Source organism: Ursus maritimus, unplaced genomic scaffold, assembly GCF_017311325.1.
Source record: "Ursus maritimus isolate PB19 unplaced genomic scaffold, ASM1731132v1 scaffold_15, whole genome shotgun sequence".
In the NCBI taxonomy this organism is placed as follows: Eukaryota; Metazoa; Chordata; class Mammalia; order Carnivora; family Ursidae; genus Ursus; species Ursus maritimus.
Genome location: NW_024423897.1, coordinates 19,406,376 through 19,433,392, shown reverse-complemented (window position 1 = coordinate 19,433,392; position 27,017 = coordinate 19,406,376). Strand labels below are relative to the sequence as shown.

The following is a 27,017-nucleotide window of genomic DNA, read 5'->3' as shown; positions in this document are numbered from 1 at the left end:
GAGCTTGCGGGCAGAACTTTGAGGGGGGGGGTGTTCCCCGCGCGTCGGAGCGCGCGGACAGACACCTTCGCTCAACCTGCACCAGTTAGCGCCCAACTCGCCAACTCCGGGACTTTCGCAAAGCTGCCACGGGCGGGGCAGCCGCCGAGGAGCGGACCGCACCATCGCGGCCCGAGAGGGGGAAGAGCTCAGCTCCGGGGCCCCCGCCTCGCCGGGCCGGACGGACAAGAGCCGCGAGAAGGCCGGGGCCCGCGGCGCACAGAGGTCGGCCGCCGAGCCAGAGGAGGGCGGCGCGGGGAGCGCGGCTCGGCCGGCTCAGGGGCGGAAGCGGCGACGACATCCCCCCCCCGTGGCGGCGGCGCGGTGGCAGAGGCCGGCTCCCCGGCCGGCGAGCGGCGGAAGTGCAGCGGAGTTGGAGCGGGGCCGGCGCCGCGGCAGCTTCTCCTCGCCGAGCTGCTGCCGCCGCCGGGCGGACGGGCGGACGCGCGGAGCTGGGGGCCGCGCGGCGAGGCCGGCGGGGCGCGGCGGGGCTGACCGGCCCCGATGAGGCGGAAGGAGAAGCGGCTTCTGCAGGCGGTGGCGCTGGTGCTGGCGGCCCTGGTCCTTCTGCCCAACGTGGGGCTCTGGGCGCTGTACCGCGAGCGGCAGCCCGACGGCACCCCGGGGGGATCGGGGGCGGCGGTGGTCCCGGCGGCCGGACTGGTGAGTCCCCCAGTTGCGTGAGGTTGGGAACACTGTCTCCCCGTATTCACTTGGAGCCTTCGGTTCCTTCCTCCACCTTTCCCTTTTTGCCTTCTCAGTGTCAGCGCCGCGGAGACTCTTCGGTTCTTCCCATTTTGGAGATTGGGAACATTGAGGCTGGGAGAAGGACAGGAACTTGTCCAGGGCCCCCACGTCAGCCAGAGGCAGAATCAGAACTAGAAACTGAGACTCCTCTTGCTCAGTCTGGAAGGTCTGTTTCTTACCTTAGGTTACCATCCTCCTTTCTGTCCATGTCTGGTATCCCCTTACCTCCCAGCATCTCTTGCTTTTGGAGAGTCCCGTCTGCATTCCTGTATCCCAGGGTGACTCCTTCTTCAGCAGCTGCCAGTCCTTCTATTTAGTGTTGAGGTCTTTTCTGCTTTCGCCGCCACCTGCTGATCCCAGTGTTCCCTACTCAGGTCAGCCCGTTTCCTGTTTTCCCATCTTCCCAATGGGACACCAGGCCTCCCTCCTCTCCCCATTTGTTTACCCTCTCCCCTCCTCACCCTCCCTCTTTCCCAGATCTGTGGGTTCCTTGGAGCAAAGATCATGCTCCCCTTGGAGCTTCAGGTCCTGGGGGAGGAAGGGAGCACCTGGTTCTTGAGGGACCTCCTGCCTTTGACCTTTTGGGAATCCAGAAGTGGGAGTCCTGGTGGAGGGACCCCCCCAAATTCCCCAGAGGCTATCTGTGCACTGTGTGCCCTGAGGATGGAACATCAGGTGCCTTCCCTGTCCCTTGCGGGGAGTACCTATGATCCCTTTTGAACTTGTCCAGTTTGGTTAGGTGTGTTGTTTCTTGCAGCCAAGACTAGGATCTTAATTGTTCCTGCTTCTTCTGAACTCACCCACGTGTGTGTGTGTGTGTGTGTGTGTGTGTGTGTGTGTGTGTTGTGTTACACGTACATATAGACTCATGGCAGAAAGCTCTGTCAGAGCACTCCTGCCTTCCCAGCTCCTGGCTCAGGTGCGAGTGAGTGTATACATGCTTGAACTGTTTCACACGGTGGGACATTTCAGGTTTTCTTATAGGATTTCTTTGGCCCCATGGGAAGTGGATGATTTGTCCATCGGGGTCAAACTTGACTGATTGTTGGCAGGATGAGGGAAGAAGCTGACTTTTGAGGTTGATGTTTTTTCCTCTCTCTTCCTGGTATCAGGCTGCTGCCCGGGCAGTCTGGCATCTTGAGCACAGAGGGCTGCTTGCCACAGGGATGACCAATATGGGTACAGCCTGTCACTCTGGTAATTGTTGCAAACTGTCCTGGAGGGCCTTGGTGATCTTTTTGGTAGAGCTTATTGTTTGGAAATTAAGCTTCCTCAGCTCCCTCACTAAACCCCCAGTTCAAACCCTGACAGCCATATTAGACCTCTTTCCCTTAAATTCTGTACATGTATGAGTTTTTCCTTCATGAAATCTTTCTTCTGTTCTCCCCCTATGCCAGCATCAGGGGCAGGAGGTCAGGGTTCTGTCCTCAGCACTACCGTTAACTTGCTGTGTGTGTCCTTGATCACCTCTCATCTCCCTCTCTGAGCCTCCCTTTCTCCATCCGTAAAATGTGGTTATTGGTCCAGGTCCAGCGTTATGATACCATCAGTGAATCAATGAGAAGTACAATGGCCACTTCTTTCTTTCTTGAAGGCTGGGGTTCCTTGTAGCAGCCCTAGCTGTGGGGGCTCCATACTGGACACAGCCCCAGGTCAAGGTGGGGAGTGTCCTGCCTGAGCGCTAACTCTCCTTCAGAATAGCTGTAGCCAGTTCTAAAATAGCTCCTGACATCCTGCCTCTGCCCGAAGAAAGCCCTCGTATTTCATTTGCCGTGAATGCCAGAGACGTCCTGATTTTCATTTTCTATAGACCCAGATGTGTAGAGAGAAGGTCAAGGTTAACTGCCAGTTTGGCCTGAGCTTTCAAAGTAAATTACTCACTTGTGCAAGAGGGAATTGATGGAGTAAGGCAGCCTTTTGGGTGAAGAGAGAGGGGAGCAACAGCTGGGCACTGCTCAGAGCCCTTAACTGGAATGGACAGACAGGCTCATCTGGGAAGGTCTAGTTCTTGTTCATTTCTTTTGCTCTGGAATATCATGAGGAGGAGGAAGAAGACATGAAAGGGTGTGGTGGTGGTTACGGGAGGGGGTGTACTGATGGATTATCCTTGCTTTAAAGAAACTCCCTGTGCTTCCTGGGAGTAGCAGAAAGGAGCTGTTTCCCCAACGATAAGCTCTGCTAGGTGCTGTAGGATTCAGCATTCATCTGCTGCCTTTCAGGAATACTCTGCCAAATTTCCACACAGTGACTTTTTGTGTCACTCTCCTGCAGATGCACTGCACTGGGCTTGGCCCCCCGGTCCCTCATCTGAATGTCAGCTGGCCTTGAGGGAGGAGGCTGACTTCTCAGCGCGATGGTGTTCTGTCCCTCGTCCCAGGGCGCTGGAACGCACGCGGAACACGTCCGCCTGCTATCTGGGAAGTCTGGCATCTTGAGCACATAGGGCTTCTTTCGACAGGGCTGACCAGTTCTGAGCTCAGCTTGTCACTCTTGTAATTGTCGAGAATTATCCCAGAGCACCTTGTTGATCTTTCTGGTAGAAATAACTGCAGAGGCTCTGGAAGGAAGTCTGACAGGACTGTATCCAAATGCAAAATATGTTCCCTATGGGTTCGAGGGGTAACATACCCACTGTTAGAGCAGTCTTTTAACTCCTTGACTTCTCCACTGGATTGAAGAATAAAGGGTTTCAAGTGAAGAGCATTTATCATCTGCTAGAGTGTAAGTCTATAGAACTGTCATGCTAGTTCATCCTAGGTATACGTCTGGAGCTGGGTAGGGCAGCTGATTTATAAAGGACACAAAATGCTTTTAGGATTTCAACATTCATCTGGTCAGACAGCTGGCTTCTCAGAGTTGCAAAACTGAGCAAGAAAAGCCAGTCATGAAGCCATCTTCATTTTATTTGTTTGTTTGTTTATTTAAATTTAAATTCAATTAGAGCCATCTTCATTTTAATTTAGGAGTCCCTCCTAGCCCCAGTCTGTTTACTATCTTGGTTTAATCCTGCAGTCTGTTTCCTACTCCAGACCTGGGAACTAGCTATCACACACCCATGTGAGGAAACGTGATGCAGTCCCTCCCCATTTCAGAGCCATAATCTCTTGTGAGAAATGACTTCATTGGATAATAGCCACTGTGGAAGAGAAATTGGTAGGATAGTAGAATACCAATGACTTTAATTTTCAAGTATCAAGAGTTTTTCTCATTGTGTCAGAGCTGAACTTTATTCTTAGAACATCCGGAAATCAGTATCTCCCCCCTCACCCCACCCCTTTTTAGTCTTCCTGGTGGCAGAGCCTTACCCATCAGAAAGTTAAGTACCATAGGAATGTAGCCTTGGAATGATTTCTTTAATTTTCCACAGAGGGGCTGGGACCCTTTATCCTGCTAATCTCTTGTCTTTCTGCATGCCCAGCTGAAATCTGATGCCACTGGGGCTGGGTCGTTGGTTTACCTGAGCAAATCTGGCTCTCTGCATTCCTCCTGTCCTCCTAGGTTTGTAGTCTCCTCAGGAGCCCAGCTGAGGAAGGCCTGGAACAGAGGCCAGGGTTCTAGTTCTCTCTCCTGCCCCTAAACTCCCTGTAGGACCTCAGGAAAGTGATTTAATCTCTTTGGGCCTTGGATCTCTCAACTGTGAAGTGAAGGTTTATATTCAGGAGAGGAAAGGTAAATGTTTATCATAATGGGGCTCCCCTCCCCCGGCTGGGGCAGACATTGCTCATCAGTCTCTTTCCCACTAAGTCCAAACTTGGTTTCTTGACACTGCTACTCAAGGGGAATTAATGGCATTAAAATTTATTTGTGACATCGTTAGGATGTTTCCAACTTTAACTTCCTGGAGTTCCGTGAGTTTGTTTGGAAGCATGTATTGTGAGGGCCCGAACGGTAGAAGTATGTTAAAACAGGTCTCCCCGTACCTAGGTTGTAATGAAGCCACTCCTACTTAGGGATGTGTTTATACTCTGAGGATGTTCAGTCTTTAATCTGTTGACACCAGTGACGCAATGACAAGTAATGGAATCAGGAATGAAAATGCAAAGACCTGTTTCAAAGATAACCATCTAGCTTGCTAATTGTACCTTGTCCACAGTCAACTCTTACACAGAGATGGCATCGGGATCCCATCACTGAAAAACACCCCAAGGCAAACTGGCGGCCCACAGTGTGTCCTGTGGTAGCTAACTGCTCATGATGGTGTTTACAGTGGGTTCTGTATTTTGTATGTATCTGAGCCTCTGCATCTCATCTATGTATCCAAGCTCCCAGGAAGACTGAAATAAGAGTCTTGCTTCTCAGAGAACCACTGTCTTCCCGCCCAGTGCAGTGGGGAGAGGAGGTACCCTATACCTGCTGAGTTCCTGTGGCCAACGAGTGCATCGTGGCCTCCCCTTCTAGAAATGTCTCGAAGAAGGAACTGCATCCTCTTCTAGCACATATCATAAGGCTTGGCATCTGGAAGACGGTCAGAACATGTTTGCTGAATGATCGAGATGTATCGGGGCTTCAGAAGTCATCTAGTCTGCCTGCCTTGTTTTGTAGGTGTGGAAACTGAGGCCCAGGAGAGGGGAGATCTGTTCTCAGAGTGGGGAGTGCAGATCAGAAACTGGTTCTTTTTCACATTATTTCTCTATTTCACCATGAATATTTTTCCCTCCACATGCTAATAATTGATCCTTCTCTACCATTATCCCACATGAGTCAAGATCATTACTCTGAGTTTTGGAGGCTGGTATTTATTGACCAGTTATTATCTGGAACTCACCTGGCTTTTTTGCAGATCCATCTTTATACATTTCTTGCCAAGTTTTTATAGTGTTAAAGCAAGTAAAATGAATTAGATTTTCGGGTGGCAAATGGATCCGGCCCGGAAATTAAGAAATTAAATGGGTGCATCGCACGTGGTATCATTACTGCTATCTGTAGCAGATGGAGCTAGTGTGAGCTAAAGAGTCACTGTAGATTCTCTATCAGTTGTAAGAAACAGAATGGGCTGAAATGAGTAAGGGGCTATACTAGCTCTGGTAATTGCAATGGCTTCAGGTATGGTCTGATCCAGAGGTTCATGCCCTAGACTGAACCCTTGTGGTAGCAAAAAGTGGTTGTAGCTTTTTCCGACCTCATATCCATACCCAGATCTCTGTCTCCTCTGGCAGCTTCCCTAGAAGGGAGAGAGGAAATTTTTTTTCCTCTAAGCGCTAGCAAGATCTCTTTAGGTATCGTCAGCCCAATTTAGATGTAATATGCTCTCTGAACCATTCACACTTGTCAAGAACAAGTGTGCTGATTGACTTAACCCACCCTGGAGCTAGGGTAAGGCTTGGGCTATCGGAATTGTAGGAAGAATAGTTCCCAGAGAAAAATCCGAATGCTTTCATGGAGAGGAGGGGAAATGCAATCTAGGGATGAAGGCAACAAGTGTCCATTCCAGAACCTCTCTGATACAAGGTCCCAAGCAGTCCCTACTGGGGGAATCAGGCTTGGTCCGTGAGGTGAAACCTCTCGGCCGTCCTGGACTCAGCGTCGATCACTGAACCTTCAGTCTGGAGGTCTGTGTTCTCATCCCAGCTTTGCCCTCCCTTGGCTGGGATGCTTAACTCTGGGAGCCTCACTGTCCTCCTGAGGAAAGCTGGAGTGTGGACGCTTGCCAGCGTGGAGTAGAGGGCTGAGATGAAGCGCGGCTGAAAGCTGTCTTTATTCAATCTTGCCTGTGAGTTCTGCTGCTGCCTTCCTTCCCCTCCCAGACGTCCTGAGAGCTGCTGCCCGCCCTCCCCGTGCACACACGCATTCAAAGTCAGTTCATTGAAAATTTCTCTCGAGCTGAAAAAGAACTTCTGTCTCTTCAGCTTCGACTTTTTTTCTGCCTGGCCCTCTTAGCTGGAGGAGGCGGAGTGTTCATACTTTGGAAGCTAGAAGAAGCTAAACAATTCAGCTTGCTGTGGTGGGTGGGTGTGTATTTATGAGTGTGTAGCTTTCTCTCCATGTGTCTCTCTTCTCTCTCTTATCTTTGGATGGTTCCTGTTTGCTGCCCTCTGCTGAGTATAGATAGGAGAAGGAAGAGAAAAAAGCAGGCCCATGTTTTCCTTCCCTTTGGTTTTGAGAGAATTCTGAGCTTCAGATGCTGAATTTTCTTGTGCTTGCTCAGGTGATAAAAGCCACAGCATTAAATGACACTGATAAGGGTGATGATGACACAGATAACAGGGAGAATGATGAGGTGAATAATCGTCATCATAGCAGCTACCGTGTGTTCGGCGCTCACTCTGCTAGGCATTGGACTAAGAAGCCTTTACCTGTATGTCTTGTTAGGTACTCCCAACTATAAACAGGCAGCAGTGAAGGAGGGAACCAGGGCTCACAGAGGTGCGGGTACTGGCTGAGGATATGCAGCCTGTGGTTGTAGAGCTGGTATTTGAGCCTGTGGGTCTCTGACCCGATGCCTAAGCAGGACGAAGGACCTGTTTCCCACCCTGGCCTTCCATCCATTCCTATGAGGCTGCTAGGGGAGCCCTGATGTCTGAGCAGATGGGAAAGACCATTGTTCTAAGACTGAACCTCTTCCGTGGCTGAGGAGGAACCCACGAGATCACTTGGTGGTAGTGTGACCTTGAAGACGAACCCTCATCCAACCCCCTACTGAAACCCCATGGGCAAAGGGACTCCCCCATCCTCCTAGATTGAGACACTGTGAGGCAATGTGTAGGGCTCTGATTGGAGCTACACTGCTTGATTCAGATCCCTCGCCTTGGGCAAGTCACTTGACCTCTGTGCCTGGATTTCTTGGTCTGGAAAATGGAACAGTATTCTATATATTGGGGGGTTCTTTTGATGGTTGAATGAATGAATTGTTGGGAGCTGAGCAATCTGAGGATAGGTGGTTGGCCTCATGGCGCGGCATTCGGAGGTGAAGCAGGGCCGGTCTCACTGATGATTGGGGGTGGGAAGAAAGGTGCGTCTGCACAGGCTGCTCTTTGTACCCCACTCCCTGCCTCTTTGGAATCTGAAGCAATTATTGAGGGTACCTTCCCACTTCCTACCCTAGGCAAGAACCCAGCTCCTCTGCATCCTTCTAGGAGGTATTCTTTGCCATCTCCAGGAAGTTTTGGTTTTATGTTTTTTTGTTTTTAGAGAGAGCATACATGCGAGAGGGGGTCAGGGGAGAGGGAGAGGGAGCAAGAGAATCCTAAGCAGGCTCCACATCCAGTGCGGGGCTGGATCTCACGACCCTGAGATCACGACCCAAGCTGAAATCAAGAGTCTTAACCGACTGAGTCATGCAGGCACCCCCAGGAGTTGCTCCCTGGGCTTAGTTCCCCTGAACACTGATCTCATCATCCACCCGCTTAGATCAGAGGACCTTCCAGGAAGGCACGGCCTTGTGCTTCTCCCTGCTGCTCGCTCCTTGTACCTGTCAGGCTCTTCCGTGTCTCTCAGCCTCCACCCGCACTGCTCCCTTGCCTCTCACACCTCCTTCCCTGCCACCTGGCCCCTAAGCCTCACTCACCCCTGTAGCGGCAGCCTGCAGTTATGCTCTCTCCTGCAGGGACCCAGAGCCCCTTCTATAAATGTACCATGCAGTGTCATTGTTTTTACTTGGTCTGTCCAGAGTGTCAGCTCCTAAGGGTAGGGACTAACCTCTGTTTCAGTCACCCACTCTCTTTTGCCCAAAATATTTGCTGAATGACTGAAGAGCGAGTGGATGATATGGTTGGTACTCAGTAAGTGCGCGGTTCTTCGAGGGTGCTTCGCAATCCCTGGGGAGCCTGTTAACAATGGGGACTCCAGGGCTCATGCCCAAGGAGCATGATGGGGCCTGTCTGGGGTGGGCCAAGGATGCACGTGTTTAACAAATTCTATCGAGAATCCATCCGGAAATTCTTGCCTCTCGGCCCACATCCTCAACTTGTCAGCACCCGTGAGAGGCAGACCTCAGCTTCCCCAGGGGCCCACTCCATTCTCCCCAGGAGCACTCTGGGACTGTCTTTGAACTTGTATTCGTGAGGAGTATGTTTATTTGCAGTTTCCCAGGTTGGCAAGCAGTGCTCCCAGAGGGCTCTGCGGTGCCTGTTATTCGTGGCACTCTGTCAGGGGCCAGCGGTGGAATCAGGATCTGGGATCCGGGATGGGCCTCTGCCAGGGGGCATGAGGACTCTCTGGGGTGTCTAAAGTTGTGTTTCCCCTGATGCCTGTGGTCTGTTGCCCTTCCAGGATGGGTGCTCTGCCCTCCTGCCATGGGGGCAAGGAGGAGGTGTCTGTAAGTGGGGAGTGGGGAGAGAGTATGGAACCAGGGCCTCCCTGGGAAGGTGTAACATTAGGAAGTCTCTGCGCATCTCTCCCTTGAGCTGGAAGGAGTGCGGGAGTGGGGACAAGCTCCTCTGATGCCAGGCCCACCACTGACACATGCTCGCTCGCTCTGTGTCCCACTCGGGACCTCAGCTCCAGCCTTATCCTAAAATGAGCTCAGTGGTCACTGCTTCACAGTGTCCGGGTGAGGATTGCATTAAAGATGACAAAGCTGAGGTGCAGAGGGATTCGGTGACATCTCCAGGGCCACACAGCTAGGAAGTGATGGAAACGGGATTCCAACCCGGGTGTCTCACTCACACGGAGCACCTGGCCTGAGGCTTCCTTCTGCAGCCTCACCACCTCCTGGCCCTATGACCTGGGGGGAATCTCCCTTTACCTTCTTCCCCAGGACGCAAGGAGGCCACACGTGCTCCCTCGGGCAGCCTCCCAGGAGCCCAGTTAGCCGGGATTGTGTGTGTACAAATCTCTCCCGTGAGTTACAGATGTGAAGCAGAGGGTGCCGGCAGGGGCTTCTGGAGGAGGGGGTTTCTTAAAGGGAACAGGTTGGAAACATCTGGCGGGGGAATGTGTGTGAGAATTACTTCCTGCTGCTGAAGCACGTTGTATGTGCTCAACTGAACACTGTTATTTTTGCATGTTTCCTCCTGAGTATTGATCAGAGTCAGCTGCTGACAGTTAAAAAATGTATATGCATGTCTATTTGTGAAATAATAAGTTTCTAAATCTGGCACCTAACTAGGGAAAAGTTTGTGATCGTGTTTTGGGGGCGTTGGGATCTGTAGTAGGATTCCTGGTCATTTTATTGACAATAAACCTTAATGACTCTCTCCCTCAAAGAACTTCATGTGACATTTGTACTATTTTTTTTTTTAAACCTTACATGTATACTTTAATGGAGATTGCAGACTGGTGGCCTGTGGCCAGAAGTACCATTTGGCTCCTGTGGCTCACCCAGTGTTGGCCCATAGTTGGATGGGCATCTCTATTTAAACAAAATTTTTTTAAAGATTTTATTTATCTATTTGAGAGAGAGAGCGAGAGAAAGAGCAGGGAGAGGAGCATAGAGGGAGGGAGAGGGAGGGGAAAGAATCTCAAGCAAACTCCATGCTGAGCACAGAGCCCGATGCGGGACTCGATCTCATGACCCTGAGATGGTGAGCTGAGTGGAAACCAAGAGTCAGACGCTTAACCTATGGAGTCACCCAGGTGCCCCAGGGCGTCTTTATTTTTAAGTGTTAGAAAGTCGTCAGTACTTGAACATTGGGATATTTCACATTAAAAAAAATTCTCACTTCTGGCTTATGAGAAAAAAATTAGAAGAAAGTGGCTGGATCTAGGTAGCAGTTGCCTGCTCTGGACAGGCCTCAGCTCAAACCTGGGTGCTTCACCCTTTCTCATAACCAGCCTGGCCTCTGGAGACATGTGAGTTTGGGAGCCCTCCTTTATAACCTTTGTCTAATTTGTTCTCTTTATGTCATGGTGGAGGCCCAACAGGGCTGATGACCCCCACTTTACAGAAGAGAAAACCGAGACTCAGAGGGCATAAGTGACATGACTAGTCACAGAGCCAGTAAGTTGAGGCTGTTCCTTTTTGACTCGAAGCCTAATGCACTTTTCGGGGGTGGGAGGGATGCTTACTTGGAAATATAAACATATAAACCTTAGGCTCTTGAACAAAGTCACTTATTATATTCCAGCTCTATCTGAGCCCAAGAACCATTTACCTTGTTTCTTCTGTGTTTTTATGTGTTCTGAATTTGAGGGCTACCCTGTCTAATAACGTTTGCTGCAGCTGTGTCAGGGGCCGCTGTAGGTTTGTTAGAAATGATGTGAGCACAGAGTCCACTTTGTTTTCTGCCTTGGACTTCCTGGCATGTCAGGAAACCCCAGAACGTGCATTCTTGTTACTGCCAGCGTGGTGGGAGTCTAAAAGGAGAGGAAGGACAGCATTCCAGAAGGAATGGCACATGCCACATTCCCTTGCCTGAGGGGGCCTCAAAGGCATCTGGGGGCACTTCTGGAAAAGAGAGGGCCTGTGTGAGGGCTCTGAGCTAACTGGGTGAGGCAGTTCAGCTGAACACAGCTACCTGTGTCTATGAGTACGGGACCCTTTGCTGGGGCGGGAGTGGCTGCAGCTCCCCTGCCCCCACCTGCTTCAGGAACCTTCCTTTAGAGGTGCCAGGTGGCTGCTGGTGTGGCAGTAGGGGGCGGGGTGTCGGGCCCAGAAGGTGTGGCAGCTGGTCCGGGGCTGAGTTTGTTCTCTTTGAGCCCAGGCTCCATAGCAGTGACAATAACAGTCATTAATTTATTTTGACAATAATGATCATTGATTTATTGAGTTCTTGGGGCATGCCATGCCCTGGGCCCTTCTCATTTCTTCAGTGCAGTAAGCGCTCTTACTGTGGTCATTTCGCAGATGGGAAGGCCAAAGCTCAGGAAGCAGCTTCCCAGGCCTGCAGGGGACGCACGTGGTGGGACTCTGACTCAGATTTCTGACTCTCAAACCTGTGCTCTTAACTACCATGCTTTATTGACACCGTGGAAAGGCATGGCACCTCTCTTGGCCTCCATTTCCTCCTCTGTAAAGTGGGGATAATGTGTCCCTGGCATGCCAGCAGAGTACCGTAAGAGGGACTCGTCAGCTTTCCAACCTAGTCTTCTTGCCTGTGCCCCTCGCTCTGGGCAGTTGTCAGACATTGCTGTCTGCTCTGTTCTCTTTCCTGCTGGGGTAGGCAGGGCTTCTGTGTTCTGGAGTGCCCGGGTTTCCCTAAGGAGTCCACCCGGTATGTGTGGAGTGTGCCTCCCTGTGCCTCCCTCCCCAGCTCAGATCCTGGCTGGACTGCTGCCCTTCCCCTCCCCTGGCGGTGGGAGGCCTGGCCAGGAAACAATGGGGCACATTAAGAAGGCTGCCAGGTGCCAAGCCAGAGGTACTGAAGGGACATTTGATTAGTTTTAACCCTAGTTGTCAGGCTTTTGCTCTTTCTTGCTCTGTAGCAGTGAAGGGGGAAGGAAGCTGGGATGGCTTTCCTTTCTGCGTGGTTCATGTGGGCTCTCTGACTTTGGGTGTGAGTATGCCTCTTCTACCCCTCTCCTGTCCTCAACCCTCTCCACTCTCTGTTTAAGTCTGTCTCTCCCTCCTGCCCTCCAGGCCCTGCTGTCTCTGTGCTGTGTGTCTCTTGCTCAGCAAGTGATAAGAGATGAGACTGAAGAATCCACAATTCCAAGGCACTATCTTTCATCTTGCTCCGTCTCCCCCAACCTCATCCCTGCCAAGAGGTCAGCCATCTTTGGCTTGAATACCTGCAGCAAGAGGGAACTCAGTCTCTTAGCTCAGCAGAGTCTTAGGTAATCTGCTGTGGTTCAGGGAGGCTTAGAGGATTTCTTGAGTGCCCACTATCCTTCTTTTCAGGCTCCTCTCAAATCTTTCCTTTCCCAGAAAGTCTTTTCTGATCTTTCCAGTTAGAATTAATATCTGTCTCTTGGAAATGCGCATAGAATTTAATTTGTCTAGCTTTAGCAGCACAAATGTTATAGTGCTATGTTTTGCCATTTCTCTAGGCAGAGGAAAGTAATGTTGAAGGAGCTTTCCCAGTAGGACAGCCCGTTGGGTGAGGTTCCAGCTGGAGAGAAGGGATCCCAGAGAGCTGCCATGTGGGCCTGGGCTTCCTCCTGTTTCTAGAAGGTCCATCTCCAAACTTGGCCAGTGTATGTTATGTATTCTTTTAGTCCAGAGAATATGTTAGGCTTTGTGGGCCATATGGTCTCTGCAGCGACTTCTCAACTCAATCGTTGTAGTGTGAAAGCAGCCAGAGACAATACATTAATGAATGACTGTGCTGTATTCCAATAAAACTTTATTTGCAAAAACAGGCAGCAGACTGGTTTTGGCACGTTGTGGTTTGCTGTCCCATGTTCTAGTCTGTTCCCAGTGGAGCAAATGCCTTTAGTTGCTGTGTGACCTTGGGAGTGGTGAGGTCCTTCTCCCAGGAGCACATCCTCCATTAAATGGATGAATGGAATGTTATGGGTTGAATCATGTCCCCAAAAAGATATGTTGCAGTCCTAAACTCTGTACCTCAAAATGTGACCTTCTGAGGATATAGGGTCGTTGCAGATATAATTAGTTCAGATGAGGTCATGCTAGAATAGGGTGGGCCTTTAATCCCATATGACTGACTGGGTTCGTTACAAGAGCGGAGACACAGTGAGGGACAGGACTGTGGGGAGACTGACGCGGAGACCAGGGTGATGCTGCCATAAACCCAGGAACGCCTGGGTCCACCCGCAGCTAGGAGAGGCATGGATGCATCCTCCAGAGGCTGTGGAGGGAGCGTGGCCCTGCCAGCACCTTGACTTTGAACTTGTACCCTCCAGAACAGTGGAACAATAATCTCTGTTATTTTAAGCCATCTAGTTGGTGGTGCTTCTTTATGGCAGCCCTAAGACACGAATACACAGACCATTTTCCATTTTCTCATCAGATGAGTGTGTTCGTGTGTTGTGTTGGGTAGAGGTGGATAAAACACTCTGCAAGGCAGGCATAATTGTCATAATCTCTTCCAGCTACTTTGATTCCTTTTTAATTCATGGAAAAATCCTCTCTTCCTATGGAGGATTAGCATATTACCCTGGACTTATGTATTCTTTAAAGCCACTCTCCTTATTAACATATCAGCCTCTTTTTTTTTTTTTTTAACTTAGACATTAACCTGGAATACCAATGGGTGAACACATGGTGCATACTGCTTTTTATTTAACCATATTATCTTTCTTTTTCTGAGTTTCAACTATAATAATTTCAGCCATTTCTTTTTGTTCTGGGTCCCAGCTTACTTGGTTTGGGGGCTTACTGTGTGTTAAGTGTAGAAAACAGCCCCTGTCTTCAGAAGCTGGGTACAAGGTACCTGGACAAGCTCATGGTGATGTATGCCCAAGGCAGAGCATGCTTACTACTGCAGGAGGGGTCAGCCCAGTGTTGTGGGGTGCCGGGAGGGGCAGATCACACTGATGGAGGTCAGGAAGGACATCTAGAAAGTGGTGACTTTTAAGGTGGCCCTGGGGAAGGATTGGGGCCTCTCGGGTAGCAGAAAGCGGGGAACCCATTCTAAGAACAGGAAGTAGGCCAAAGTTACTGAACTTCCAGATGTCTGTTAAGTAACTGCAGGGTTAAGAGCTCTGCTGGGAGGCTGGGAGGCTGGCGAGACTGGACTTGTGGAAGTAGGGAACCCATGGACAGTTTTTACACAAAAGATGATCTGAGCAGAGGGACCCAATCAGAAAGGTGGATATGGCAGTGTGGGTGGCACCAGAGGCTGTGGGCCAGTTTGGAGGCTTGGGAGTGGGGGGAGAATGAGTCCGTTCATTTGTGCACTATTCCCTGCGGTGGCCCAGACACCGTTCCAGGTAGTGAGGCCATGAGGGGGTGTAACCGGCAGCCTCTGAGCATCAGACACTCATCATACGAACTATACCACACAGGCTACTTTTGCCAGGCACAGTGTCAAATACTTTATATAGATTCCTGTTCTTAATCTTCATAGCAACCCAAAGGTATACATACTATAATAGCCCCATTTTATAGATGAGGGCAGTAAGCACCAGGCAGAGGAAATGTTGCACCCCAGGTCACACAGTTGGTCACTGATGGAAGTGGGATTGGCCTGCAGGATCCTGAGCCTTCACCACTAACCTTGAGTCCATACACCCAGCAGGTCATTCAGAATAGTAGGATCTCTTTCTGGTGAGGGGAGGTACAGGTTCTAACTGAGCACGCAGGAGAGCAGATAAACCTAGGTGGCTGGGTGGGTGGAGCAAGGAAAGGCTCTGGAAGGGGGGAATCTTCACCTAAGTCTTTGAAGCTGAGTGGGATGATTTAACCAGGCAAGGAAAGGGCTACACGTGGAGTGGGGAGTGCAGGCATTTTCGGCAGAGCACGGCATACACAGAGCCTTCCAAGTTCAGTGTTGCTGGCCCCCAGAAAGTAAAGCCAGGAGTAGACCTGGGAGAGGCTGGAATGTAGGTCGGGCCAGGTCCATGGACTGGTCTCTGCCTTGTGGTTCCCAGAGACTTGAAGGGTGTTGCACAGAGAAGTCCTGTGACCAGATTTGCTTTCTGATGGGTCCAAGAGTTGGAGAAGATCCAGGAGGTCATTTTGTCAATCACTGTCAGATGTCTGCATGTGAGGCCAGATGACACAGAGGAGCTCCCAGGACAGGACCCACGAGGCCAACACGCTTCAAGCATGCGACGTGACTCGGGAGGCTCAGCCCGTTGTTTAGCTGGTGTTTGGGTCTGTAGTTCTGCTTCATTCAACATGTCATTTATCCAGCAGATTTTGACTGAATACTGAGCGTGCCCAGGCTGGCTTTCCACTAAGCACTTGACAGTCCAGGAGGAAAGGACATGGGCCTTCCCTTGAGGACCTGCTGGACCACTAGGCAGATAGTTCCCGGGCAGCGGGATGCAAGCAGTCGGTGAAGTGGGCGTGGGGCCCCGAGAGCGTGGCAGAGGCTGCCCAGTCGCCTTCAAGCTGATCTCCCGGCTGCCACTTCTCTCCCTGTCCCCGGCCCACCCCACTCCCAGGCTTATACGGCCACACGTTTGCCTGGATTTGAATCCCAGTTCTGCCCTTCACTAGTTGTGTGACCTCGGAACTTACTGAATCTTTGTGTCCTCTGTTTTAAAATGAGCACAACAATAGTCCCTACCTCAGCAGATAGTTATCAGGATTAAATTAGTTCACATACACAAAGCGCATGGAATAGCGCCTGGCATATTAGAAGTGGTCCATGGTGCTATTATTATTTTAGGTCCAGAACCCCTTAGCCCAAACCCCTCTATATGAGGCACATTTTAGTTTTCAGAATTATGTTAGGGTTCAGTCAGGAGAGAGGAACCACCCAGTAATCTAAACACAGAAAATTTAATATAAAGAATTATCACCTATGACAAGAAATTGCAGTAATGAAGGATTGGCTATCATGAAGTAGAGACGTTCTAAATATATTCTAAAGGTTGTGAGAATGGCAGGTGTAGGGGGCGACTACGACGCTTACGGCTGAGAGCACCACGGAGCACCCCCCCACTCCTGTTGAGATAGAGTTTCTAAGGAAGACCCCCCTCTTGGGGGCTGAGATAGAGCACTCCTGGAAGAGACCCCCAGGCTGAGAGCGTGGCTTTGTTGGGAAGGGTCCAGGTGTGCAGAGAAGCAGCTCTGGTGCGACGTCAGTGAAATGTGCTGGGGAAAGCTGATCGTGGCCAGGTGTCCCGTGGAAGGCATTCAGCACAGTACTGCGCACGGGAGTGGGTGTGAGGGGAAGCTGCTTGGTGCTGTTGGTCACTGCTGCCGGACAATGGGAAAGTTGTGCTAGAGAAGTGGTAACCAAACTAAAGTGAGTTTGCTCCTTGGTGAGTCACAGATAGGAAACTCTACCAGGCGGAATTATCGCACAAAGGAAACTTTATTTGCAGCAGATAAGGAGATCCTGAGGAATAACTTCCAAAGCTGTGACTCCCCAAGCATGGGTGAATGGGTTCTTTTCATTTAGGGTTAGGATGAATATTCATCACATACAGAGGTGGGCATAAGGTCACACATGTGCTTTAAGGAAACGTGCCTATACATATATTGTATGTTAGGTAAATGAGGCTTGTGCCCCTCCTTGGGTAGAGATTTTAGTATAATGAGGTGAAGGTAGTTGTCAGTCACCGCATAGGTCACTCCATGGTGCTTCTGCACAGACAGAAATTGGAAGTGGAGCTGAAACGGGTCTGGGTGGTGTGGGCCTCCAGAGTTCTTTGTCCAGGCAGTCAGTATTGCTTGCAGGGTGGTTTCGGTTTCCATCACGGGGTGCTTTTGCCTGAATTAGGAGATAAGCTAGAAAAAAGAGCTTAAGGAAAAATGTAGGACAAAGGCTGGTGGGTACTAGCATGTGAGTGGTCAGGGTCAGGTCCTGGGGTCCAGCTGGTGACAGAGTAATCCACGCTGCCTGATGGGCAAATACACCAGAACCAGGATGAAAAACAGAGGAACAGGAAAACCCCCTCCTCCTGCAGTGTCTCTCCAGCATCTTCTACTGGTCACTGTGATTACTATTAACATCACGTTGTCTGGCAAGGGAAAAATGTGTCAAGGGCCCAGATCCATTTTTGCACAGCAGTGAGTGAAGGGAGTTTTGTGGTTGAGAGGCAATGAGTTGATCAGTGAGTGGCACAAGAGTCTTTCAGATTTAGGAAAGTTGATACACGGCGTGTAATGTATTATTTAATAGCCCCAGTAGGACCTGTGGTAGCTCCCTGTAATCATAACACATTTTTTTCCTGTGGCAAAAATATAAGAATATTCACACTAATGGGTAAGTAAAGGGTATAAATAGCTCCTGTGCATTCAGGTCAGGTTTCGTCATTAGATGAGTTATAAAAAAAGCTTTTGGGGCACCTGGGTGGCTTAGTTGGTCGAGTGTCCAACTCTTGGTTTCAGCTCATGTCATGATCTCAGGGTCCTGGGATTCGGCCCTGTGTTGGGCTCTCCGTTTGGTGGGGAGTCTGCTTGTCTCCTTCTCTCTGCCCTCTGCCCCTCCCCCTGCTTGCATGCTGCCCTCCCTCAAATAAATAAATAAATCTTTAAAAAAAAAAAAAGCTTTTAGATTCTGAGATTGAGGCTAAAGGATTGTTGTCCCATGTTGTTTCCATCACTTTTCTCCACACAGCAGCCAGAGTGGTCTTTTTGGAAAATGTACATTATGCCACTGGCTAAGATAAAGACTAAACTCCACTCCAGATCCCCTCCCTATGCCACCCTCCCCGCCCCCTCTGCCCTCCATTCATACCTACCTTGAACAAACCGTCTTGCTGCATGGAGCGTTCTTCACTTGCCCTGTCCCTCCAAATACTCATATGCACACACATGCACAAATGGCTTGGCTTCAGAGCTCGGCTCAGGCGTCAACCTCAGGAGAGCCTTAGCACCTTCTTCCTAGCCCTCATCCCAGTTGAGGCCTTTTGTTCTTTAAAGCACATGTCTTAGTTTGTGATTACACAAACTTAGTTGATTAATATGTCACCCTATGAAACTACAAGTGCCGTGAGGATAGTGGCTGTGTCTGTTTTTCCCCCTCATTATTTTATCCCCAGTGCTTTACACAATGCCTGGCATATGGCATATGTGATCAATGAGAAAATGAATGGACAGGTTTGGATTGGATCCTGAACCAGGAAAAAAAGAATTAGCTATAAAGGACATTATGGAAACAATTGGGAGAATTTGGTTATGAATTGATGAGAGAGTAGTATTGTATCAGAGGTAAATTTCCTGACTTTGGGGTCCTTATTTCTAGGAAATACATACTGAAGAATTTAGGAGTAAGGGGTTATCATGTCTTCAGCTTTCTCTCAAATGTTTCAGGAAACAAATTATAGTTTAGAAAGATGGGGGGGAGAGAGAGAATAAAACATGTGGAAGATGGTAAGAGCAAACATGGATGAAAGATATATAGGAGTTCATTATGCTGTTGTTGCACCTTTTCTGTAAGTTCAAAGTTACTTCACAACATGATGTTTTTATTTTTTTTAAAGACTTATTTATTCATTTATTTGAGAGAGAGAGAACGAGCACACTCGAATGGAGGGGCAGAGGGAGAGGAAGAGAGAATCTCAAGCAGACTCCCCTCTGAGCCAGGAGCCTGACACAGGGCTCAATCCCACGACCCCTAGATCACGACCTGAGCCAAAATCAAGAACCAGATGCTCACCTGACTGAGCCACCCAGGCACCCCCACAGCATAACATTTTTTAAGAATTCAGTGAATAGAAATAAATGAACAAAAGAGGAAAGGGATGCTAGGAGGAGGACCCTCCCAGGTGAAAGGCAAGAGGGCAGGAAAGAGCTTGGTCCCTCTAGGGAACTTTCAGGGGGCTGTGTAGCTGGCGTGTGGCCCTGAGGCTTGGAATAGAATCAGCTGGGGTTGGGGAAGGGTCAGCCGGAGCTGTGTCCCTCATCTGGGCTGCTGCCTGCTTGTGTTTTGAGGGGGTGGGGCACTGAGCTGTTCCCTGTTTCGCCAGCCTTAGCTTGCGTCATCTACATTCCTCCTCTACTTCCCTGTGGTGGTTACTGAGCCAAAGCCTGAATGGAGTGAAGGCAGCCCATCTGGGGTCTTCCGTCTGATTTCTCTTGTAGTCTAATAATAGGGAAGCTCTGATCCAAGTATGAAGATTACTCCTTCTACCCCAAAACTACAACTTTCCTGTTGTCTGTCTGTTGTTAAACTCACCACATGGCTCCTGTTTGGGTTATGTTTTGCTGCGTAACAGATTATCCTGAAATGTGGTAGCTTAACACAGCAGCATCGATTATCTCACAGTTTCTGTGGGTCAGGAATCCAGGCTTAGCTGGGTGGCTCTGGCTCTTGGTGGGTCTCTCATGAGATTGCAGTCAAGGTGTTGGCCAGCACCGTAGTCATCCGAAGTCTTGACCGGGGCTGGGGGATCTGCTTCCAAGAGGGCTTTCTCGCACGGCTTTTGTAGGAGCCCTCAGTTCCTCAACGCCAGGACATCTCCATAGGGACGCTTGAGTGTTGGATGGCAGCTAGCTCACCTCAGAGCAAGCAATCTGAGAGAGAGAGAGCAAGCAGGAAGTCACAGTTCCTTCTGTGACCTAGTCTCAGAAGTTGCTCATTGTCTGGACACTTCGTTCTGTTAATTAGAAGTGAGCCACTATGTTTAGCCTACCTGCAAGGAGAGGAGAGTTATACCCCGCCTTTGGAAGGGAGGAGTGTGAAAGAACTTGTGGACGTTTTAAAATCAGCACAGTTCCTGAGGGCCTCCTGTGCGCTTGGCCCTGGAGGTGGTTCACGTCTGCCCTCTAGAAGTTTGCATCTGCTTAGGGAAGTAAGACATGCTCTGAAAGGGGTCAGAAGAACCAAGATACTCCATGGCTAGCTAAGTCAGAATGGATAGCAAAGAAGAGCTCTTTGGAACACCTGAGTTGGGCCCTCATGAATGAGCAGCTCTTCCTTTGGCCCCTGACCCTGATCACTGGCACTGTCATACGATGATAGAGAATACTGATGGTAACATCGGAGCATTTTCACTGTGACGGGTGCTGTGCCAAGGAGGACCGCCTCACAGTGATCTCCGTGTGTGAATAGCTTTCCTTGGAATTAGTGTAGTAGGACAGTCCGGATGCCAAGTGCTTCATTGATGTTAACTCATCTACTCCTTTGAACTGCCTTAGGGGATTGATGTTATTATCCCCATTTTACAGATGACAAAAGTATAGAGATGGTCCCGCAGCTAGTAAGTGGCAGAGGGCTTCAGACCACAGGCCCCAAAGGTCTAAATTCCTGCTCCTGTACTTCAGAGCTTTAGAGCCTTGAGCAAGTGACTCTAACCTCACTGTGTCGGTTGTCTTATCTGTAATATGCATAGGAAACTGTTTAATGTTCCCCGTGCAGTGCCTGGCATGTGGTAAGCACCAGCTACTGCTGCTGTTGTTAAAGCCACAGCTGTGCGGTCCTCAAGTTCTTTGCGATAGTTTGTTAGAACAGGAGAGAAGCAAGTGGTAACTACAGCAGCCCCCTCTTCCTGTGGAGGGATTACAAATTTGCAAGGAAAAAGAACTTGACCAGGCTGAACATGCCAGTGGGTCTTCAGTGACTGATGCTGCCATTCTTGGTTTCTACTTTATTCCATGAGGGTGTGAAGGCTTCAGGGGACATATGCCCATTCCGTCCTCTGCATGGGCCCAGGTGGTGGCCAAACTGGGTTTTAGGAAGCCAAGCTGGAGTTGGCAACTTTCTTTGGAAATGCTTTTCCTGTTGGGAAGCAAGGGGCACCAGACTGAATATCAGTGAGGATGTAAGTCTGTGCTGTGTGTTCTCAAGCCAACTACTAAACCTTTCTGGGCTCCAAGGGCCTCCCCTCCAGGGTTCTTCATCAGAAGGAAGATGGAGACAGTGTGTTTTGAAAACCGTGAAACTCTGCTGCAAGGCTTTGGGCCTCTTCATTTCTTTCTAACCATTTGAGAAACTGTGTTTCTTTTAGCAGTTGGAGTACAGAAAGGCCATGTGATGGGAGTCATTCCTCCCTACCCATTACAACCCACACCCTCTTTGCTAAAACATGTTTGAGAAAAATCAGTTTTGATCTGAATTCTGAGGATCAAAACAGCCTCCAAACAAAATCAAGAACCAGGTGGTCCTCTTTCTGAAAATTCAACCCCAGCGAGCAACTTGGGGGACACATCTTTTTAAATTAACCTTTTTTTTCTTCTTTTAATGAATTGGCATTTGTCTTCTGCGCCAGTTCATTATGAAATTCATCCAAACGTTTCATTCACTGTGATCTCAGAAGCAGTGTGCACTCACTCACCACCCTTGGGAATGACAGAACCCACTTTGAAAAAGAAAAAAAAATCTTCCTCCTTTCATTTCCTCACTTTAGACTAGAACACTTCCTTTTTTAAACTTAAAAAAGGGACTAATTTTTTCTTTTTAAAATTTGGATATGCATGAACCTCCCCCCCCCCCAAATCACTGCGCATCTCTGTATCTTCATTACCCACGGAGGTTATGAGTGAGCCCTCCCTGGATCATCTGGTGGCACAAAGTGAGGGGAGGGGGTTCAGGCAGCTGTCTGTATAGGAGGCTCATTCGCGTGTCTCTCCTCCATTTTCCCATTGTTAAACCATACTTAGCGGAAGACAGACACGGGAGAGGATGAGGGAAGAGGAGGAGGAGGAATGTCAGGGAGGAGGCTGGAGCTGTCAGCGATTCCTGCTCTCTAGCTGTCTGACCTCAGAACAGTTACTTAAACCCAGAGCCCTGTCCCACCTTTAAAGTGGGGATAATGACAGTAATTCCTGTGTTGCGGGGCTGTGGCGATGATGATCTGAGGAAATACGTGCCAGAAAAATGCTTTTGTAAATGCCATTATATTATACTGTTCCTGGTACTGAGAGATGATTGCGTACATGTATAACTGGTATGATTTAAAAAAAAAAAGTTTTAAAGGGGTTGCTCATATTTTTAGAAACAGAGTTTGAGTTGGGAGGGAACATTAGGAATCCTTCAGTACACTATCTCACTGTGGGGAGAGTGCAGCAGCCTTTGCCTTGAATAGCTCCAGGGACGGGGAGGTCACCACCTCTCCTTCTTCTTTCTCCTAATCACCCCAGCCCTTTCGTTCTTCAAGATGTAGGACATACCAGTGATTTTCTTTTTCTGTAAGATAGACAGCAAAAGAAGAATGTCACGGTTAAAAATGAATAAGCATGCCACGGCATGCATTATGCAGATCCGCCGTCTGTACACATTGCTGCTGGAGGTACGTTAGCCGGTCTCCAAAGTCTTTGAATTGCTTGTTTGGGGGATCTGGTAGTCTCTGGACCAGAAGCTACTGAGTTATCAGGACAAAGCCTGCCTCAGCCCCAGAGCAGGAAGACTACCTGGCAGGGCCCTCTTAGCTCTGTGCGTCTGAATACCTTTCTCTTTTTCAGCTGGTGGGGTCTTTTTTAGCTGTGGGTAGTTAGAGATTTCTCCCAGAAGGTAGAGTCTGGCAAGAGTTGTTACCTCTCTCCTCCCCCTCCTCACTCTCCCCTCTGAAAGTGGGGCTGGGAGGAAGCCCTTGGTGGAAAGCCCGTTTCTTGCAGGCGAGCTCCTGCCCCTGGAGATTTCATTCCTTCCTGTTCAAGATGGGACAGTGAGGGTGAGGAGACCGGGGCCGGGGATGGGAGGACCTCAGACACCATGCCATCGAACACTTTACAGACCGACTGTGGGGGTCCACGTGGGCGCTTCAGGGATTCTGGGAACGTTATTTCACATTGTGTGGACTCTTTTTAAATTGTAACAAAAATTTTTTAATCACTTATATGTGTTACGTACTACGTTTTTACATGTCGGAGGTCACCAACTTACTCTTCCAACATCTGTTTAATTGAAGAGCATCTTGAGATTGCAGGACAGGCTATGTTAAAAAAATGCATCTTCTTTTTTTTTTTTTTAAGATTATTTATTTATTTATTTGACAAAGATAGAGACAGCCAGCGAGAGAGGGAACACAAGCAGGGGGAGTGGGAGAGGAAGAAGCAGACTCACAGCGGAGGAGCCCGATGTGGGACTTGATCCCCGAACGCCGGGATCACGCCCTGAGCCGAAGGCAGACGCTTAACCTCTGTGCCACCCAGGCGCCCAAAAAAATGCATCTTCTTATTCATCAAATATATCTGCTATTCATCACATCAGAAAGGTTTCTCAACACTGAGTAACTAAAGCAAAATAGAGAAACCATACTTTGAGGCAAAGGTGAGCTGTAATATGTTGGTCTCCCTCCTGAGGTCAAATTATGTTGATCAGAACAACCACATTGTGCTCATTGGTTGAGTTTATACTACGGACATGTTATTGATTCGAAAAGTTAAAATTTATGATAATAAAATGCGACTTAGTAATCAAAGACTCTACACACTGAAAACCTACCACCCTTTCATAGAACATAGAACTGGCATCCTTCAGAATAGCTGGGACCTTCTTCTAGCCCATCATGCTTAGCTATTAAATTATGCCCCAGGTAGTTTGTATAACAACATGATATTTGCATTAAAAGGCCTTCCTACTGGCAACTACATTTTTATTTTCATGTCTATGTCCAAGTACCTGCTTTTTACTTGTGAGTGGACCCTGGCAGATTTTTCACTTCTAGATTTTGTTGACACATGGAAGAAAGAAATTCCCCTCTCCTCTGCTCCTGAGTGAGAAATTTTTCCTTCTGCCCAATCCCAGATGGTCATGCTTTTATTATAAGCCCGTAACGTTTTACCTCCTGTCCCATTTTTTTCTCATGTGCTTGGAGGCCTATTGGGCAATTTCTCCAGCCACGGTGGAACACCTAGCATGAGCCAATAGATCACCCCTAAGCTTTCTTGAGGCCAAGCAGCCCCCATTTCCTTCCTGTTGTCTCACTGGATCTCTTTTCTACCCTCTCAGTCTGTCTGGCAAACCTCTCTGACCCTACTCCCATTTTTCCCAATTTTTGTGAATTACAGGGGCTTCAGCCTAAAGCCCTGTTTTCCATCCCAGCGACGCTAATGGATCCCAAGATTTGTACATTCTGTGACCTCTGGCAGGTCAGCCCTACTCCCCCCCTTGTGGAAAATGAGGATATCACCTCACCCTCCCTGCTCACTGGGTGTGTTGTGAGGGCAGGGGAGCAGTGCTGATAGTGGGGTGCTTGTTGCCATGGGAACCCGAGGTTCTGCTGCCTCTTCATGTGGAGCTGGTGTCTGTGCACTGCCCCAGCCCTGTCTGCTGGGAAGTATGTTCCCTTCTCTCTCATCCCAAGACGGCAGGTAGTAAAGGAGTTGGAGGGAGTCCCAGCTTGCCTTCTAAATGAAGTAAAATCAGTGAAGGTTTGCATACACACAGAGCGAGCTCATCCCTCCTTTCCCTGTCATCAAAAGAAACCTGGGGAGGGGGCCTCTCCCTCAAGAAGAACAAAGGCTCAGCAGTCAGAAAGGTCTGGATTTAGGGGCGCCTGGGTGGCTCAGTCGGTTAAGCATCCGATTCGTGGTTTCAGCTCAGGTCATGCTCTCAGAGTTGTGAGATCGAGCCTACATTGGGCTCCATGCTGGGCATGGAAACTAAGATTCTCTCTCTCCCTCTCCCTTTACCCAACCCCACGGCCCCAGCTCACTTGCGCACTCTCTTTCTCTATCTCTCTCCCCCTCTCTAAAAGGAAAAAAAAGGCCTAGATTTGAATCTTGGCTGTGTCATTTGTCATCGTTGTGTGAACCTTCTTACGGAAGGTGCTTAACCTTTCTGGGCCTTAGTTTTCGCATGTGGGAAATGGAGATTGTAGTCATCAACTGCATAGATTTATGTGTAGACGGGGCTTGTGCCTGGCGCTTTGTTAGGGCTTCACAATAGCTATTAATTTTTTGGTGATAGTGGTGTTTAGAGCCTATTTTCCCTCCTACAAGTAAACTGTATGGTTTGATGGACCTGACTTGGCCCAGAGAGCAATATTGGGAGTGCAGGCCGAAGAAAAGGGAAGCATTCTGTGCGATTTGTCCGGTCTCCTTCTCCTGGCTCCCTTCCCCACCCCAGCCAGGCCTCTCCTGTTCCATCAGGAGCAGGATTATTCCCTCGTCTCAAGAGCTGCGCAGCCTCAGCCTCCTTGGAGTGGGCGTTTTTCAGCCCGGGTGACATTTGCTAACAGGCTGGCAGCATCTTCCCCTTCCCACCCTATAGTCCCTCTCATTTCAGAAGCCCTCCCAGGACTTCAAGATGAAACACTTCCACACTGGGTAGATCATTTTCATTGAATTCTCCAGGTCGCTGTCTCCAGTGCTGAGGAGAGATATTTTAATTAATTACAGTCCCCGTAGACTCAGGGATCAATAGCAGGAAAGAGCCGTGGAATGAATTCCGAGCCTCTGCTCTGTTTCCTGCTTTCTCTGTGAGCCTGCACCAGGTGCTCAAGCCCCCTGGGCCTCAGTTTCCTGCTCTCTGAAATGGGAGTGCCTATCCCAGAAGTGCTGGGAGCCTCCAAAAAGGTAGGGTGATCACAAGTGATGTAAACTGTAGTGTGCTGGCCACCAGTAAAATATTGTTGAGAGCATATGTATATTCCCAAGGGGCAGGCCTGAGGGATATTTCTCTTCGGAGCCATTTCTTGCTTTTGTTCCTTGATACCTTAAGACCAACCGGTAGGTTTCATCCCCCTTTCTAAGCCTGAGAGAAGAAGAGGCCCAGATAGAATTAGGCGGATGGGTATATGGGTGGGGTGCTGTTTCCTCCTTCAACGAGGAAAAATGATCATGCTAGTGGGACCTGGGATGAGAAGCCACAAGCCTGGACTTTGCCCTGAGCTTCGGGGGCCCCCAGCCGTTCTGGCATTCACTGTGCTGGCTGCCTCTAGCACAGCCTGTACAGCCAAGAAAGAAGCCTTGTTTATTCCGGCCTCTTCTTCCTACTTCCTGCTTCCTTATTCTTGCAGTATATTCTGCACAGAGCAGCCCAGGTGATCTTTCTAAAACACAAGTCTGGTCGTGTTCTTACCCTGCTCAGAACCCTTCCGTGGCTGCCTATAGCCTTTAAGATACAATACAGAATTCTTGGTGCAGCTTCCTAGGCCCTCATGACCTGGCCCCTGCCACCTTCTCCCATGTCCATCTCCTGCTCTCCCTCCGGCCCCCTGGGATCTAGCCAGAGCTCATCAATTTCCCAGACACATGTTCTTTGCCTGGTTCTCAGGCCTTCAGCATGCTACCAATTTGGGCTTTCCCTGGCCAGGTCCTCCATGTGCTACAGGGCTCTGCTGAGACATCACCTCCCCCAGTAAACCTTCTCTGACCGCCCTGCCTTCCTCAGTCTGGATGGGTTCCCGTGACACCCAGTGCTTATGGGTGTTATGGCCCTGACCACATCCCAGGACACACATCCATTTCTTTGGAAGCCTCTCCTTGCCTGCCACCCACATTCCTGCATGAGCTCCTTGAGAACCATGCCTGTGTGACTTGTTTACTGTCATAGCCCCATGGCCCTGTCATACCTCCTGCCACAGAGTCCAGCTTTCTGGCCCCATCCCACCCTCCAAAATGCAGAATTTCTGTGGGTGTATGGGGAAATCCCTATGGGTACACCCGCGTGGTTCTAATGCAGATCTGAGGACCTCTCAGTGATCTCATTCAAGCCGAGCATTTTACAAAACAGGAAAGTGAGATGCAGAGACAGATAGTGATTTCTGCAAGATCTCAATTTCTCTCTCTCTGTCTCTCTCTCTCTCTCTCTCTCTCTCTCTCACACACACACACACACACACACACACACACTTCTTTTTTTTCATAATAATATTTTTATTATATTATATTAGTCACCATACAGTACATCCCTGGTTTCTGATGTAAAGTTCGATGATTCATTAGTTGC

At 49.3% G+C, this 27,017-nt stretch overlaps 1 protein-coding gene across 1 annotated transcript in view; it reads left to right on the top strand.

Moving 5' to 3' along the window:
* Positions 1–543: 543 nt before the first annotated feature.
* The window catches only part of GALNT10 (polypeptide N-acetylgalactosaminyltransferase 10), a 218,049-nt gene continuing 191,575 nt past the window's right edge, over positions 544–27,017 (top strand). Inside the window, exon 1 of the mRNA XM_040630382.1 lies at positions 544–702. Coding sequence (XP_040486316.1) covers positions 544–702 — 159 coding nt within the window. The remainder of the gene's footprint in view (positions 703–27,017) is intronic.